Source organism: Struthio camelus, chromosome W (genome assembly GCF_040807025.1).
Source record: "Struthio camelus isolate bStrCam1 chromosome W, bStrCam1.hap1, whole genome shotgun sequence".
NCBI lineage: Eukaryota > Metazoa > Chordata > Aves > Struthioniformes > Struthionidae > Struthio > Struthio camelus.
The window spans coordinates 13,151,243-13,163,865 of NC_090981.1; the positions used below are offsets into that span (position 1 = coordinate 13,151,243).

The following is a 12,623-nucleotide window of genomic DNA, read 5'->3' on the forward strand; positions in this document are numbered from 1 at the left end:
TGAGGACCCTGTAAACCCCTGCAGGAGACGTGTCCATGTCATTTGCTGTCCCTTCCATGTAAAAGCAAGCAAAGGTCGACTTTCCTCATCTATTGGAATGCTGAAGAATGCTGCAGTTGAATCAATCACAGTAAAACATTTTGCCCAATGGGGTATCTGCAGAAGTATAGTGGAAGGGTCAGGTACTACTGAGTGTGGAGCAATGACATGCTGATTAATCGCTCTCAAATCTTGTACAAAATGATATTCTGAATCCCCATCCTGATCAAGCCTATTTTTCTTTACAGGGAGTATGGGGGTGTTACATGGGGATATACATGATTTTAAAATCCCTTGAGCTAAGTATCGATCTATCTGTTTTTGCATACTTTTATCGGCCTCTTGGGGAATTGGATATTGCTTCATGGCTGGAGGAGTTCCTCCCTTTGTTTTTATATTCACTGATTGAGCCGAGACTAGCAGTCCCACATCAGTACTAGTTCTGCTCCACAATTTTTCTGGCACGGATTTTAATGCTTCTGGTATCTCTAATTCAGTATCCAGACTTTCAATAACTACACTTACCCCCATGATGGTCAAATCCATTCCCTCGGGGGATAGGTGTAGTTCTACATCTAAGGCTTGCAGGAGATCTCTTTCTTAATAGACACACGGGGAGCCCTCAGCTAATACAAATCTTCCCCACACACCTTTGTTTCCAATCGTCAACAATAGTGGCTTACTGAGGCATCGTTCCCCCTGTCCTGTAACCTCATGTATGTTGTGGAACAGTCCTTCTCTAACACTTCTCCCTCAAAGGTTTTTAAATTACCTATTGTTAAATTGTACCTATCATGTATTGCTGATGCCTGTCAGTGAGGCATTATTGCTCAGGGCTGTTTTTCCAATATGCACAACTACAGAACGAAGTGGTTTAGTGCCTTGACCAATGTTTGTGAGTGCTCTAGTGATTAATAGTATTTCCTGTGTTTTTTTCTCACTGAGTTTGTGTTATCTGGCATTTTCTATCATCTTTTTATGTTTTTACCCTCTTTCTTTTAGTTCTTCTCTATTTTCCTGTCGTTTCTGAAATGTTTTTACTCTATATTTATAAGGGGATATAGTTCTCAAAAAGCTTTTCAAAGTATAGCCAGAACTTGTGCTTTATAATATCATAGAACTTTTTGCATGTATCTGCAATCTTAAATCTTGTTTTACCTTTTTGTTGTTAAAATAACTTAGCTTCTTATTTTGCTCTGCTCTCTGCAAATTTCCTCTGAATATGAATGCCATCTTAGTCTGAGTGCTTTTCTCTTCATATTCAAATTCTGCTATAGTTACTTCAAAAGGGTCTCTTATTCCTACAAAGATCAGTTCTTGTGCCACTCAGGCATTCATTATTTTGCTACCTCAAGTTTTCAGATGATCTTCATAACTCTCTAAGCCTAAAGGGAGAGTTTCTGGCAGAGTGTATATTCTAACCAACTTCGTGCTTCAGCCTGATTTATTTTCTTCTTGGTAAATTTCAAAAGGCAGCATATTATCCTATCTGACAAGCAAGATTCCCAAGTGGTCTGAGGTCAGGAGTTAGATGTATCCTTCTTAATGATGCATTTTATAACACATCAGATTAAACACCTCAATTCCAGTTTTAAATTTTCATTAGATTAATCTTCCCTTCACTAAAAAGAAGTGTATAACCTGTGCTCATGTTTGAAAACCTAGGCCCTTTGCTTTTGGCACACTTAGGACTTTTTTAAAAGGTTGGAATGGCTTGTGTCTTCAAAGGCTGTGATAAATCTATGTCACAGAGAGGGAGAGACATAAGAAACATTGGAAAGGGTTTTTTTTTGGCTCTCTCCTTTATGGAATTATTATCATTTTCTAAAGAGCTATCCCTGGATAATTCATTTATCACCATGATAGTTTTATTGTTTTTTAATGTATTGTTTCATTCTTAAATGAGACAGAGTAAAGCCATCTGGAGTAGTTGTTTGTTGGCTGACAGCACTGGTTGCAGCAGTACAGTTCTGTGCAGACAAGGGGACACAGAGGAAGACCAAATGGTTTGTTTGATCCTAATTTTTATGTTACTGTAGTCTTGGCTGCCCTTCTGATTGCCCGCAAGAAAGATGGCCACAACATCACTACGCTTTTTAAGACCATCTCATTTTGTGTATAGAGCTCTTCGAATCCAAAGGTCACTGTAGGTGTCTGCTCCAGCTGTTTCTCTGTTCTTTTCCTTCCCTGCATTTATGCTCACAATGTCCTTATTCTTTGTAGTCATACCATTCTCTCATTCTGGGATCACTAGGGGATCATTTACCACTAGAGTTGCTTTTATAGGTTGAAGCTTTAAAGGGTACCTTTCATCCCTTTCATACACACAACTTCTTCCCCCTCGCCCCTGTCATGGAGACAGATGTCCTCTAAAATTGCACATAAGATGCAACCCACTTTTCAGACCTGGAGTCAGAGAGTCTGCCGTTCCTCAGGCTGCTTGTGTTACTTGAGTAGCATGAGGTGGTGGAGATTCGCAGCGTGTTGTGCGGCAAGGAGGGAACAGCTTGGAGATCTGCCCCTCTCATCTTCCAATGCGGGCCCTGTTTTGGTGCAAACTGGCCTGCTGGACCCGGAAGCCACAGCTGGCTTCCTGCCAGCCTCGCTGTCCTGCAGGAGCTGACACAAGGAATAACTGGCCTCTTCCTAAATCTGAATGTACACAGCGAGACATGAGGCAAGATTTCTGGATAGAAATCAGTGTGTCTGATTCACATCTGGGGCAATGTGCTTTCCTGCCTGTATGAAGTTAGCTATAAAATCAAGGTCTGAACAAATAGAGCCAGTTTCCCAAGAGGGACTCAAAGGCAGACTTTCTGCCATCTGTGTACGCCTGAACTCCTGCCACTTGCAGCCAGTTTGCATTCAGATCGTCTATTGACATTTCCAAGCTTCCCTTTGTCGCTTTTTCAGCAAACTTCATCTGAATTTCAGGTTGCCCATAAAACTTGAAAGCAGGTTTAGTAGCAAGAATTTACAGTGTGAACCTCTAGTTAGAGGAGACCTCATTGGGCCCCTTTAAAGGAGAGCCTCACCTTTATAAATGAATAAATAAGAGTCTCTTCCACTTTTTCTCATGAAACCTCATTGAAAATATGAATAGCAGTAAACTGACTGCTGATAAAAATGGTAATGTACAGCTGGGCATAGCAATGACAGTGGAAAAATCATACATGTTCCCCTTTCCCTTCTGTGTAAATTACCTTGTAAAATTTAAGTTATATCCTCCCTTAAATGCCTTTTAGTCCTGCAGAATCCTAGGGAAGGTCCAGTCTACAGGACTGCAAATGTAAAAACAGGAGAGGAGTAGTTTGAAAAGGAGGCAGAAAATACTGCATCACAACACCTGTTTTCCCTTCCTCCTACATGAAAAGATAAGCTCTGCTTATTAAAATGATCATCTTGTACAGGAAAACACTTTGAAACAATTCTGCAAAACTGAGCTTATGTAGAAGATCTGGCACCCACATTCACTTGTCTTAGCATATGCTGACAGTGCTCTTTTGTAAATATTATGATAATCGAGTGAAGTTGTTCTGAATTGTTTATTTCTGTTTTTTCTTACTTGAGGACCAAATGTTCAGATTTTGTGAGGGAATTTCCATTGATTTCAGGGCATAAATTGATCCCATATTTGTCAGGCCATTTCCCTGAAAACAACTGGTTACAGTGAGAGTATTTTACTTGTGTTGTGATCCTTCTCAAAGCCAGAAAGTTGAAACAGTTACTTATTCTACAGTGGGCATTATTACATGGTATATCTGATTATTTCACTCATTACTCAGTTGCAGTTCTCCCTCCCTCTGTGTAGATGCAAAGGGATTTTCTCTTTTTTCTTAATTACAGAGCAGGCCACAGATCAAAAGGTAAAGATTATACAAGCTGATTTCACTAAAGATTCAGTATATGAGAATATTGAAGAAAGTCTTGAAGGCCTGGAAATTGGTGTTTTGGGTGAGTCACTAAAGCCTGTTAACTGAAGGGTGTTTTGTGGCTGCAGCGTATTATACAGAGAACTGTATAAAATGATGCATGTCATAACAACTTGTTATAGTTAGCAGACACTGCTAAAACCAAGCATGCCTAGTGCATTTGAGCATTAGTTGTTATGAACAAGTTTTAAAAGTGAATTAAGATTCTGCAAGGGCTTCCCATTTTTCTGCCCTCTACAGTGATTTCTTTCCTGTGAAAGCTCCTTTGCCACTTTATAAGCAACATCCAGTTTGTGGGGTGACTTCTTCCCCTGTCTGGCCTCAGGAAATTCATTTTCACTATTGATTGTTTTACAGCTGTGTGCAATTCTTATATTCAATCATCTGAAATGAGCCTGTGGCTAACCCTAATAGGTATGAGCCACATAGGAACAATGAAAACTTGTTGTTGTTGTTGTTGGTAAAGAAAACCATCCTTTCAATGGTGAAACAAACAACAAAATCCCAATCAAACAAAAAAACTCAAATCCAAACTGTAGAAACAGACTGTTTTTCCATTCCCTGAAGTCAGTACAGATGACTTCAGTAAGAACAAGACTCAGTGCTAGATGGCATTTCTCTTCACATGCAGCTTAAAAACTTTTGAGTCTTAAGGAGAACCTGTTTGTTTAACCAGCTGAGCTATGTACTTTGTCTAGATGTGGTTCTTATCATTATGTTTCCTTTGATTAGTTAACAATGTTGGAATGCTTCATAATCCTTTTCCCTGCCGTTTCCTTAATGGACCAGACATGGATGAGGTAGGATTACTCTGTGGTTTTCTACTTGCACTATAACAATCAGGAACTGTAATTCCACTTAAGGGACAGATTCTGCCCCTACTACTATCAGCGCATATTTAACTTTTCAGTTGAGTGGGAACTGGGCCTGAAGGAGCGTAGTTTGTTTTGTTTCGTTTTTAATGTTCAGAATAGCTTGCAAGAGAAAAAGAGTGGTAGATTTCAGCTAAATTGGTGCAGATGCTTAGTAAAAGATCAGAGAGTGCAATTGGCCCTGATGTAGCAGAGAGAGCAGCCTTTCTGGCTCACTGATCATATGTAATGTAATGGGGTCCAGCCTGGTCACAGCCACAACTGAAGTGTTGGGTTCTTATTAATATTATTAGAACTTCCTTTCTTTGAAACACCATTGCTTAAGTATGTGGAAAACCAAAAAAATAAGCCCAGTTTAAACGAAGTGTACTTTTTTGGGAAGTAGATTATACATGTAGAATAGTTTTAGAGGATTAAGGACCTGATCAAGTTTCTCTTTGCCTTATTGTTGTTTACCTATACAATATTAGTTGTGGAAAAAACAGATTTTCTGAGCGTCTTTCTTGCTGGCACCTGTCGCAGGATCTATTGCATCTATACATCATAATCTGGTACAAATTAGAGATCCCCGAGCAGGCTGCTTCGTTCAGAGCTGCGGTCCCAGAAGCAACATAATCATGTGAGAGAGGGGCTCTGCCCAGACTAATTGCCGTAGGTACAGTGCCATATGATGGCAGCTATGCTGCCACTAGGACTTGGGTTCGCTTGCTGGTCTTAGGAGGGTATCTACACGGCAGCTTATGCTGCATCGACAGGCTATAAAAAATGGTGCAGCCTCCATCACTGGGAGCCAAACAGTGTCAGCCAGGCACTTTATAGTTTGTTCTCTGTAGCCATCTGGCTTCATTCGCTGCTGCCGGCACTACTTGGTCACCAGGCCTCCAAGTTTTGCCATGTGCAAAGACTTGGCTGGGCCAAACTGTGCGCACAGAATTAGAGGAATATAAAATTGGGGGGTTTGAATGTCATGGCTAGAAAAAATGAATCCTAACCTACCTTTGAGTACCTCAAATTTTAGGCACAGTTAGTGAAAATCTGAGGCAAACTTAGCAGCTGAAAAAGCAACTGCTTTGCTAGATACAGTTTTTCAGTTGGAATTTCTATGTATATTATCTAGATAAGCTACACACTCTGAAGTTAACTATGTACTGTGTATTTTCTTGCTTCCTGCAGAACCTCATCAGCTGCAACATTATTTCTGTTACAAAGGTATGTGCCACACATACATCTAATATATAACATTTTTACTGGAAAAAATGTAGCTCCATGCAAGAGTGTCCGATTAGCTTTTCTGTGTATTTTCATTTCATTTATTCACAGATAGTCATTTATGGCAGGAATGTCAGCATTATTTTAGAGACTTAGTTAGTAGGTTTGGTTCTACTGCCTGTGAAACATTTTGATCAGAACTGACTGGAAACTTTTTAACACAGTTGCTTTGTTAAGACACATTGTTACACTGCGGCTGAAACATTTTGCAAAAACATGTTGATTTCAGTAAACAGGAAGATTTGTTACAGAATCAAAATCTACAGGATTAGAAGATACTCCATCTGTCTTTTTGTACTGGAAGAGCGTTTTTTGATGCAATTCTGTTCTGCAAAAATGTTTTTGCATCAATGCAGGACAGAAACTTTTAAGGAGTTGAATCCCAATTCTGTATTGTCACCCCTCAGTGTTCATTTTGGTTGGCTATTTCCCTTACAAGAACAGTTAATGTTTCATGTTTTCCACCTCTGATTAAGATTTGTATTGCTTTACTGTTTGCAAGCAGCATGTTAATGTGAACAAGAGCAGAGCACTTTATAGTTCATCTCAACCTTGGCTAACGTCTTTCTAAACATGGCATGAAAATTATCAACAGATGTTCTTCTTTCCTTGGCTAGCAAACTTTACCTCCCAAATTTGTACTGCTGCTTAGTGACTTCAGATAATAAATCATGGAATATCAGTCAATTAAAACACATTCTTTTATAGTGTTTTGGTGAACTTTCTGCCCCCAGGTTTTATTCTATTTATATATCAAAAGAACAGAAACATTTGCAATACCTGAGTACTAAACATACATATCCCACACAAACAGGCTCGTAACAAACACTTTGTACCGACACAGTCTGGATATAAAAGGATTCTCCCTTTGTCATTTCAGACTTTACACATGCCGCAAAATCAGCTCCTTCCACTTCACTGGGATCTGGGGCTTCCTTTCCCTTGCTATTACAACCACTTCTTTTTTGGCCTTTCACAATAGTCACTTTACTCCAAAATACTGAGATGAAATCATGCTCCTAGTCAGCATTTTTAATGACTAGGTCCAAATTATCTTGACATTTTTTGTTGGCTTCCTGTTCCTGGCTTGATTCCTGGTAGGATCCTGCCCACTGCTCCCTGCTCCAGTTGGATGCCCGAGCTCCAGGTATTTTTGGCTCCCACAGAAGTCGGTGGGATTTTCAGCATTTTGGTTAGCAGAGGCAGGACCTTTCTCCATGTTTTTCACCATACTTGGAAATTTCCCTTCACCGAAGCTGGCATGACCCACCTCCATCCTCTCTTTTTTTAACATCCTTTCTGAAAATGAAGCTTGTGAACCCCACCCTGCTCCTACTCATCCCTTGCACACAATGACACTACTAAAAAACCCAGGGAATTAACAAGGGTTGAATTAAGCTGCATCATTCATTTGCACTGCTTTTCATTACCACCCTTTACAATTTAGGTCATGCTCTTATTCTGCAGAGATTTATACACTATGTGTGTTTATAACAAGTCAATAGTCTGAGTATGAATTCCCAAAGGGCTTAGGCTTAATGTCAGGAATACTCTTCAAGTACAACAACCAGCAGCAGACTTCTTACCTAAAAATGGATTTAATTATGCTCTAAAAATTATAAACATGATTAAGTCCATTGTCAAAATAAGAATGGATGATTAAATAATTAGCATAAATATGATCCTAAAGCTATTTTGCTAGCAGAAAAAAAAAGGTTGTCTTTTCATGATTTTCTGCTATTTCTGATCCAGGTAGAGCCAGAAGTGAAAACACAAAAGCGCTGTGAAACCTACTTTCTCATTAGGTTTCTGATCAAATACTGAAGATTCAGGAAATTCAGATACTGTTGAAAAGTTTTTGGATAAGCATGAGATTTTCACTGCTTAGCAGACTAACCTTTGGAATTTTTTGATGATTCAGCTGATTGGCAAGCCATGAACATTTCTTAATCTTTCCCAAAAGTTTCAAGGTGCCATATTTTAGTCGTTTGAGTTGCATACATATGGCTAGGACTTGAGCAAATGGAAAATCTTGTGAAAAAACATGATGGGTCAAAAAATACAGTCAGAAACAGGGAGATTGGATATAATTCTTAACTAACTTGTCTTACAGATGATACAAATAATTTTGAAACAAATGGAGCCAAGGTAAAAATCTTTTTTGTTTTTTGTTTTTTTTAATAACTTTCAATAGATTTTAGCTGCTACCTTTGTTTTGTTCAGTGGTAGCTATGCTTTTTCATGATTAACTTCTCCACTTTATGGTATGTCACTTGGTAAGATTTATTTCTGTTGATGTTAGTGTTGTGTGAATGAATGATAGGAACTGCCACAAACTGTCAGTCAACTGTAGAACAAGACAGAAAATATAAAATACCAGAGTCTGTTTCCAGGAAAAACATGCATGTGTTGCAGAAATAAAATTGCATGTGATGGGCCTAATTAGGCAAGCATTTGAAAATATTGTAATATTTTGTGGTAGCTGTGCTCAGAATAATACTGTTCAAGCACTGGAGATATCTGTACTTCCTCAGAGAGATTAGTTCAGCTATGTAAATAAGGATTTCTTTTATCCGTTTAATACAATGTGTATTTTAGACGTGGGGGGTTGTTAAACCAGAAGTTAAGGTCTTCAGATGGAGTTTCTAGAAAACACTGTTACTACTGCATGTTAGAGGACAGTATATGCTTTTTGTCTGAGCAACAAAATAAGCTTTTACTGTTTGTTTTTTTTCCTGGTTGTTGCTGAATGACTTGTTTTTACTGATTTATACGGGGAGTTGTGAATAGGGAAACTAAAGCAACAGATGCATGAAGTAGGAAAAAGAATGTGCTGGTTAATGAGCAAAAGGGACCTACCAATTACTTAGGAGCATAAAATCTTTCCTCTGATGGCAGCTTTTGCTCTGTTAGATGTACAGTAGCATATACAATGTTCCCATGGTTCTGGCTGCACTAGGCATTTAAATTTCACTTATGACATTATTCCAAGCTGTTTTGGACTTAATTGCACTTAACTAAACTATAAAGATTAGGTCTTTTGAGAATGTATTCTACTATATAATAGGAGAGCTCTGTCTTCTGGGGGAAAAAGTTGTTTTCAACTTGTGCAGGTTTTTACTGTAATGCCATCAAATGTAAATTGAATGTAACTATATTTAAATTTAATTTCAGACAGAAAGGTCTTATTCTGAATCTGTCCTCTGGTCTGAGTACTTTCCCTTGTCCATTATATACAATGTACTCAGCTTCTAAGGTAAGTCTTTGACATTGCTTTATAAAAAAGTGTCAATCAAGTGTTCACTAAAATGTTTATATCAGCAGCATAGGGACAGGTTCTCAGATGGCATGAATCAGTGTAGCTCCACTGAAATAATGGAGCAATGTGAATTTACACTAGCTGAGGACCAGGAATCAGTGAAGCTATGCCACTGACATCCAGATGAAGGTATGGCTCATAATGAGAAGATTTTTGCCTGTAATTTAACAGTATTATACCAATGCTTGTAATATGTCCTCATTCAGGGCAGTGATCACTTTTACTGGGCTGGCTTATCTGTTTTACTCAAAACTGTAGATGCACCAATACTGTTGATAAATTTTAGTTATGCAATGAAGAGTAAAATAACTGTTTGATGCGTGGTGAGTTGCCTGACTTCATAGATTTTATTTTGAGATACTACTCTGAATTAAAACCCAAGAGCTTATCAAAATAAGGAGTTACTGCCTTTCACTGAAACTCCTAAAATGTTCTGCTCAGCTCAGATTTGCTTCAAGTGAAAAACTCTTAATGATACTTGCTTGAACATAGCTAGAACTCAGCTTGGTTTAAAAAAAAAAAGGCTAACAATTGTAGTTTTCCATTTCCTTTTTCTCTTTTTAAAATAAGTTTCTCGTAGTACTCAAAACTATATTCAAACCACATGATTTTAGTTTCTTAAAAAAGCTTAGTTAACATTATTTCAAAGTGATATGGTATATTGGTTATCATCTTCTGACTTTTTTCTCTTTCTTGGGTAGCTGTTTACTTTGTGTCTAAGCACTTTTTAAATGTACTTCTTTTTACAATGCCCTGAAAGGAAGCTATTTAACTTGTCAGCATATTATTGTTTCATGTCATATCATGAGACTATTGGTGTTTAAAATTGTAAGACCTGACAAATGATGACTATGAAATGCCATCAGATTTTCTCCTTAATATGGCTTCTGTATATCTGATTACTGAGGTTTGATTCAATGTCAAGTTTCTGAATATTTCTCAAGGGTCTAGCTTCTAAAATCACTCATTATATCAGAAACTCAACTTTTACACAAAAAAAAATGTATATGTGTACTCTTCATGGTGTGGAGAAAAAACTTGGAAACATGAACCCTAAAGGCTGAAGCTGCAGAAAGCAAACAAAATCCCCAAATAAATTACTTTAAAAATCTTATTTGTAGGCTATGCTAATAGGTATACATTTAAGGCATGAGTTGGATTTCACTCCCTTTTTTACTGCAAGAGAAAACAGCAGCATGATCCTTGGATTGGGAGGGTATGTGTCAGCCAGAGTGCTACATGCAACAGTGCCAAGAGCTAGTATAAAGGGGACTCAGGTGTTTATAGTTCTGCACTTTCATAAAATGAGACAAAGTTTTCAGTACAGCCTACAGTAGTACTTGTTTTATGCCTAGCTTGGGCTAGCGTCAGGCTACATCTTTTCTAGTGCAGATAAAGAGTCAATCCTGCCATTGCTAATGCAGGACAGCAGAGATGTGTCTTGAAAAGATCATTTATAGGTTTTTCACCACTGCACTGTGACTTAGGTTGTATGATGCTTGGTCATTTTTGGTAAGGACTGTGTATGCACATACTTGTGACTATATGTGCAAGTTCTTACAGGTTCCTGTGCTAATGTTTTGTTTGTTTTGTTTTGTTTTGGTTTGGTTTTTTTTTGTTCTAGGCTTTTATATGCACTTTCTCCAAAGCACTGCAAGCAGAATATAAGGAAAAGGGAATTATCATACAGGTGATACTATATCTTACCATATTTGCCTTCATTTTAATGAATCCTTGAAGTATGGTCTGGGATGCTCAAACCTGTAGAGTATAGCCATCCTTGGTGAAGTGGTGGGTGCCCCTGCCAAAGCTCTCTCTTCTCCCTGTGTGGAACTATAGCCTTTTTTCCTTATTCTACTTCAGTACCATTTCACTGCAAGTACCTGTTATAATTTGTCAGATGCTGTGGGATTCTGCACAGTGAAAGCCTTTATGAAAATGTTTGATCACATTAAACTATTGATTTCTTATTTTAGGTAGTGGCTCCTTATGGTGTTTCTACTCCAATGATAATGTACCAAAAACCTAATCTTATCACAAAGATGGCGGAAGAGTTTGTTAGTGAATCACTGGTTTATGTCACCTTTGGAGATGAGATTTTTGGATGTTTAGCCCATGAAATATTGGTAATTGAATTTGATAGTTTGTAAATGGGTCCCAAAGGCTGGACTAAGGCTGACTGGCAGCAGGGGTCTTTTCACTGACTTCAAAGACCTTAAGATTAGGCTTCAAATGAGAAATGGTGAATAAATTGTTAAGGCTAATATGGCACCAGTAAACTATGAAGGGAGGAAGATGGAAGTAACATGCAGTGGCCCTCAGCAAAGTGTAGCTTTCTATGCTTTTGTATCTTGAGCTGAGCTCAGTCTGGTCTCTGGTTAGTCTTTCTCCTTTCTCCAGCTGCCTGTTTTCATGACCCTGTTAGGAAATACATTTGAGACCCCTAATCCTTTACAGAAATTGGCCAGCAGATTCAAGTTATTAGTGAGGGAAAGTTAGTGGGGAAAGGAAAGGACAAAAAAACAGGCTGTGCTATCACATGAACTTCATTTTCTAAGGAAACCAAGCTAAGAAAATAGAATAAATATTTATATATGACAGCTGTAATGATGAGCACTAAATAAAAGTATTGTGAAGAGAACAAATCTACTGAAAACTGAGGAAAATGAACATTTCCCTCTAAGGGAAACATTCATACTAAAAGTATAAAGTAGAAGCTTTTGCATTTACTATTTTCTATGACCTTTGTGAACACTCAGTTAATTTCTTTCAAGAGGCTTCTGTAACCTTTTGTCTTTGTATTGTTTTTGCTTGATTGTTTTGAAGGCGTGCATCCTGCAGCTCATCCCTTTACCGGTATTCCACAGTGACAGACTTCAAGAAACAGTCCTGCATGTATTTACCAGGTATTTGAAGAAGAGGTGGAGGAACCCCTAAGAGAGTCATTTTTTGGGAAGACGTGCAATTGACAACCCCAGTGGGATGCATTTTGCAATGCGTGTGTGTGTGTAAGGAATCAAATCAGTTTGAGGCATAACTCTGTCCAGATCACTTACCAAGGATAATTTGATCCAGTGAACTGAGCACATTCATTAGTGTCCCTCTCCAAAGACCATAAAATTTGCAAGAGATGTTCCAATGACTTCTATGGGTTTTAGATAGGTTCTAAGAAATGCTGCTGCTGCTGTTGCT

At 38.2% G+C, this 12,623-nt stretch overlaps 1 protein-coding gene across 1 annotated transcript in view; it reads left to right on the plus strand.

Annotated features, from left to right (window-relative positions):
* The window catches only part of LOC104139668 (17-beta-hydroxysteroid dehydrogenase type 3-like), a 32,535-nt gene extending 20,167 nt beyond the window's left edge, over positions 1-12,368 (plus strand). The window contains exons 4-11 of the mRNA XM_068925971.1: positions 3,886-3,993; positions 4,704-4,771; positions 6,017-6,052; positions 8,226-8,260; positions 9,287-9,368; positions 11,056-11,121; positions 11,408-11,557; positions 12,258-12,368. Coding sequence (XP_068782072.1) covers positions 3,886-3,993; positions 4,704-4,771; positions 6,017-6,052; positions 8,226-8,260; positions 9,287-9,368; positions 11,056-11,121; positions 11,408-11,557; positions 12,258-12,368 — 656 coding nt within the window. The remainder of the gene's footprint in view (positions 1-3,885; positions 3,994-4,703; positions 4,772-6,016; positions 6,053-8,225; positions 8,261-9,286; positions 9,369-11,055; positions 11,122-11,407; positions 11,558-12,257) is intronic.
* Positions 12,369-12,623: the final 255 nt, after the last annotated feature.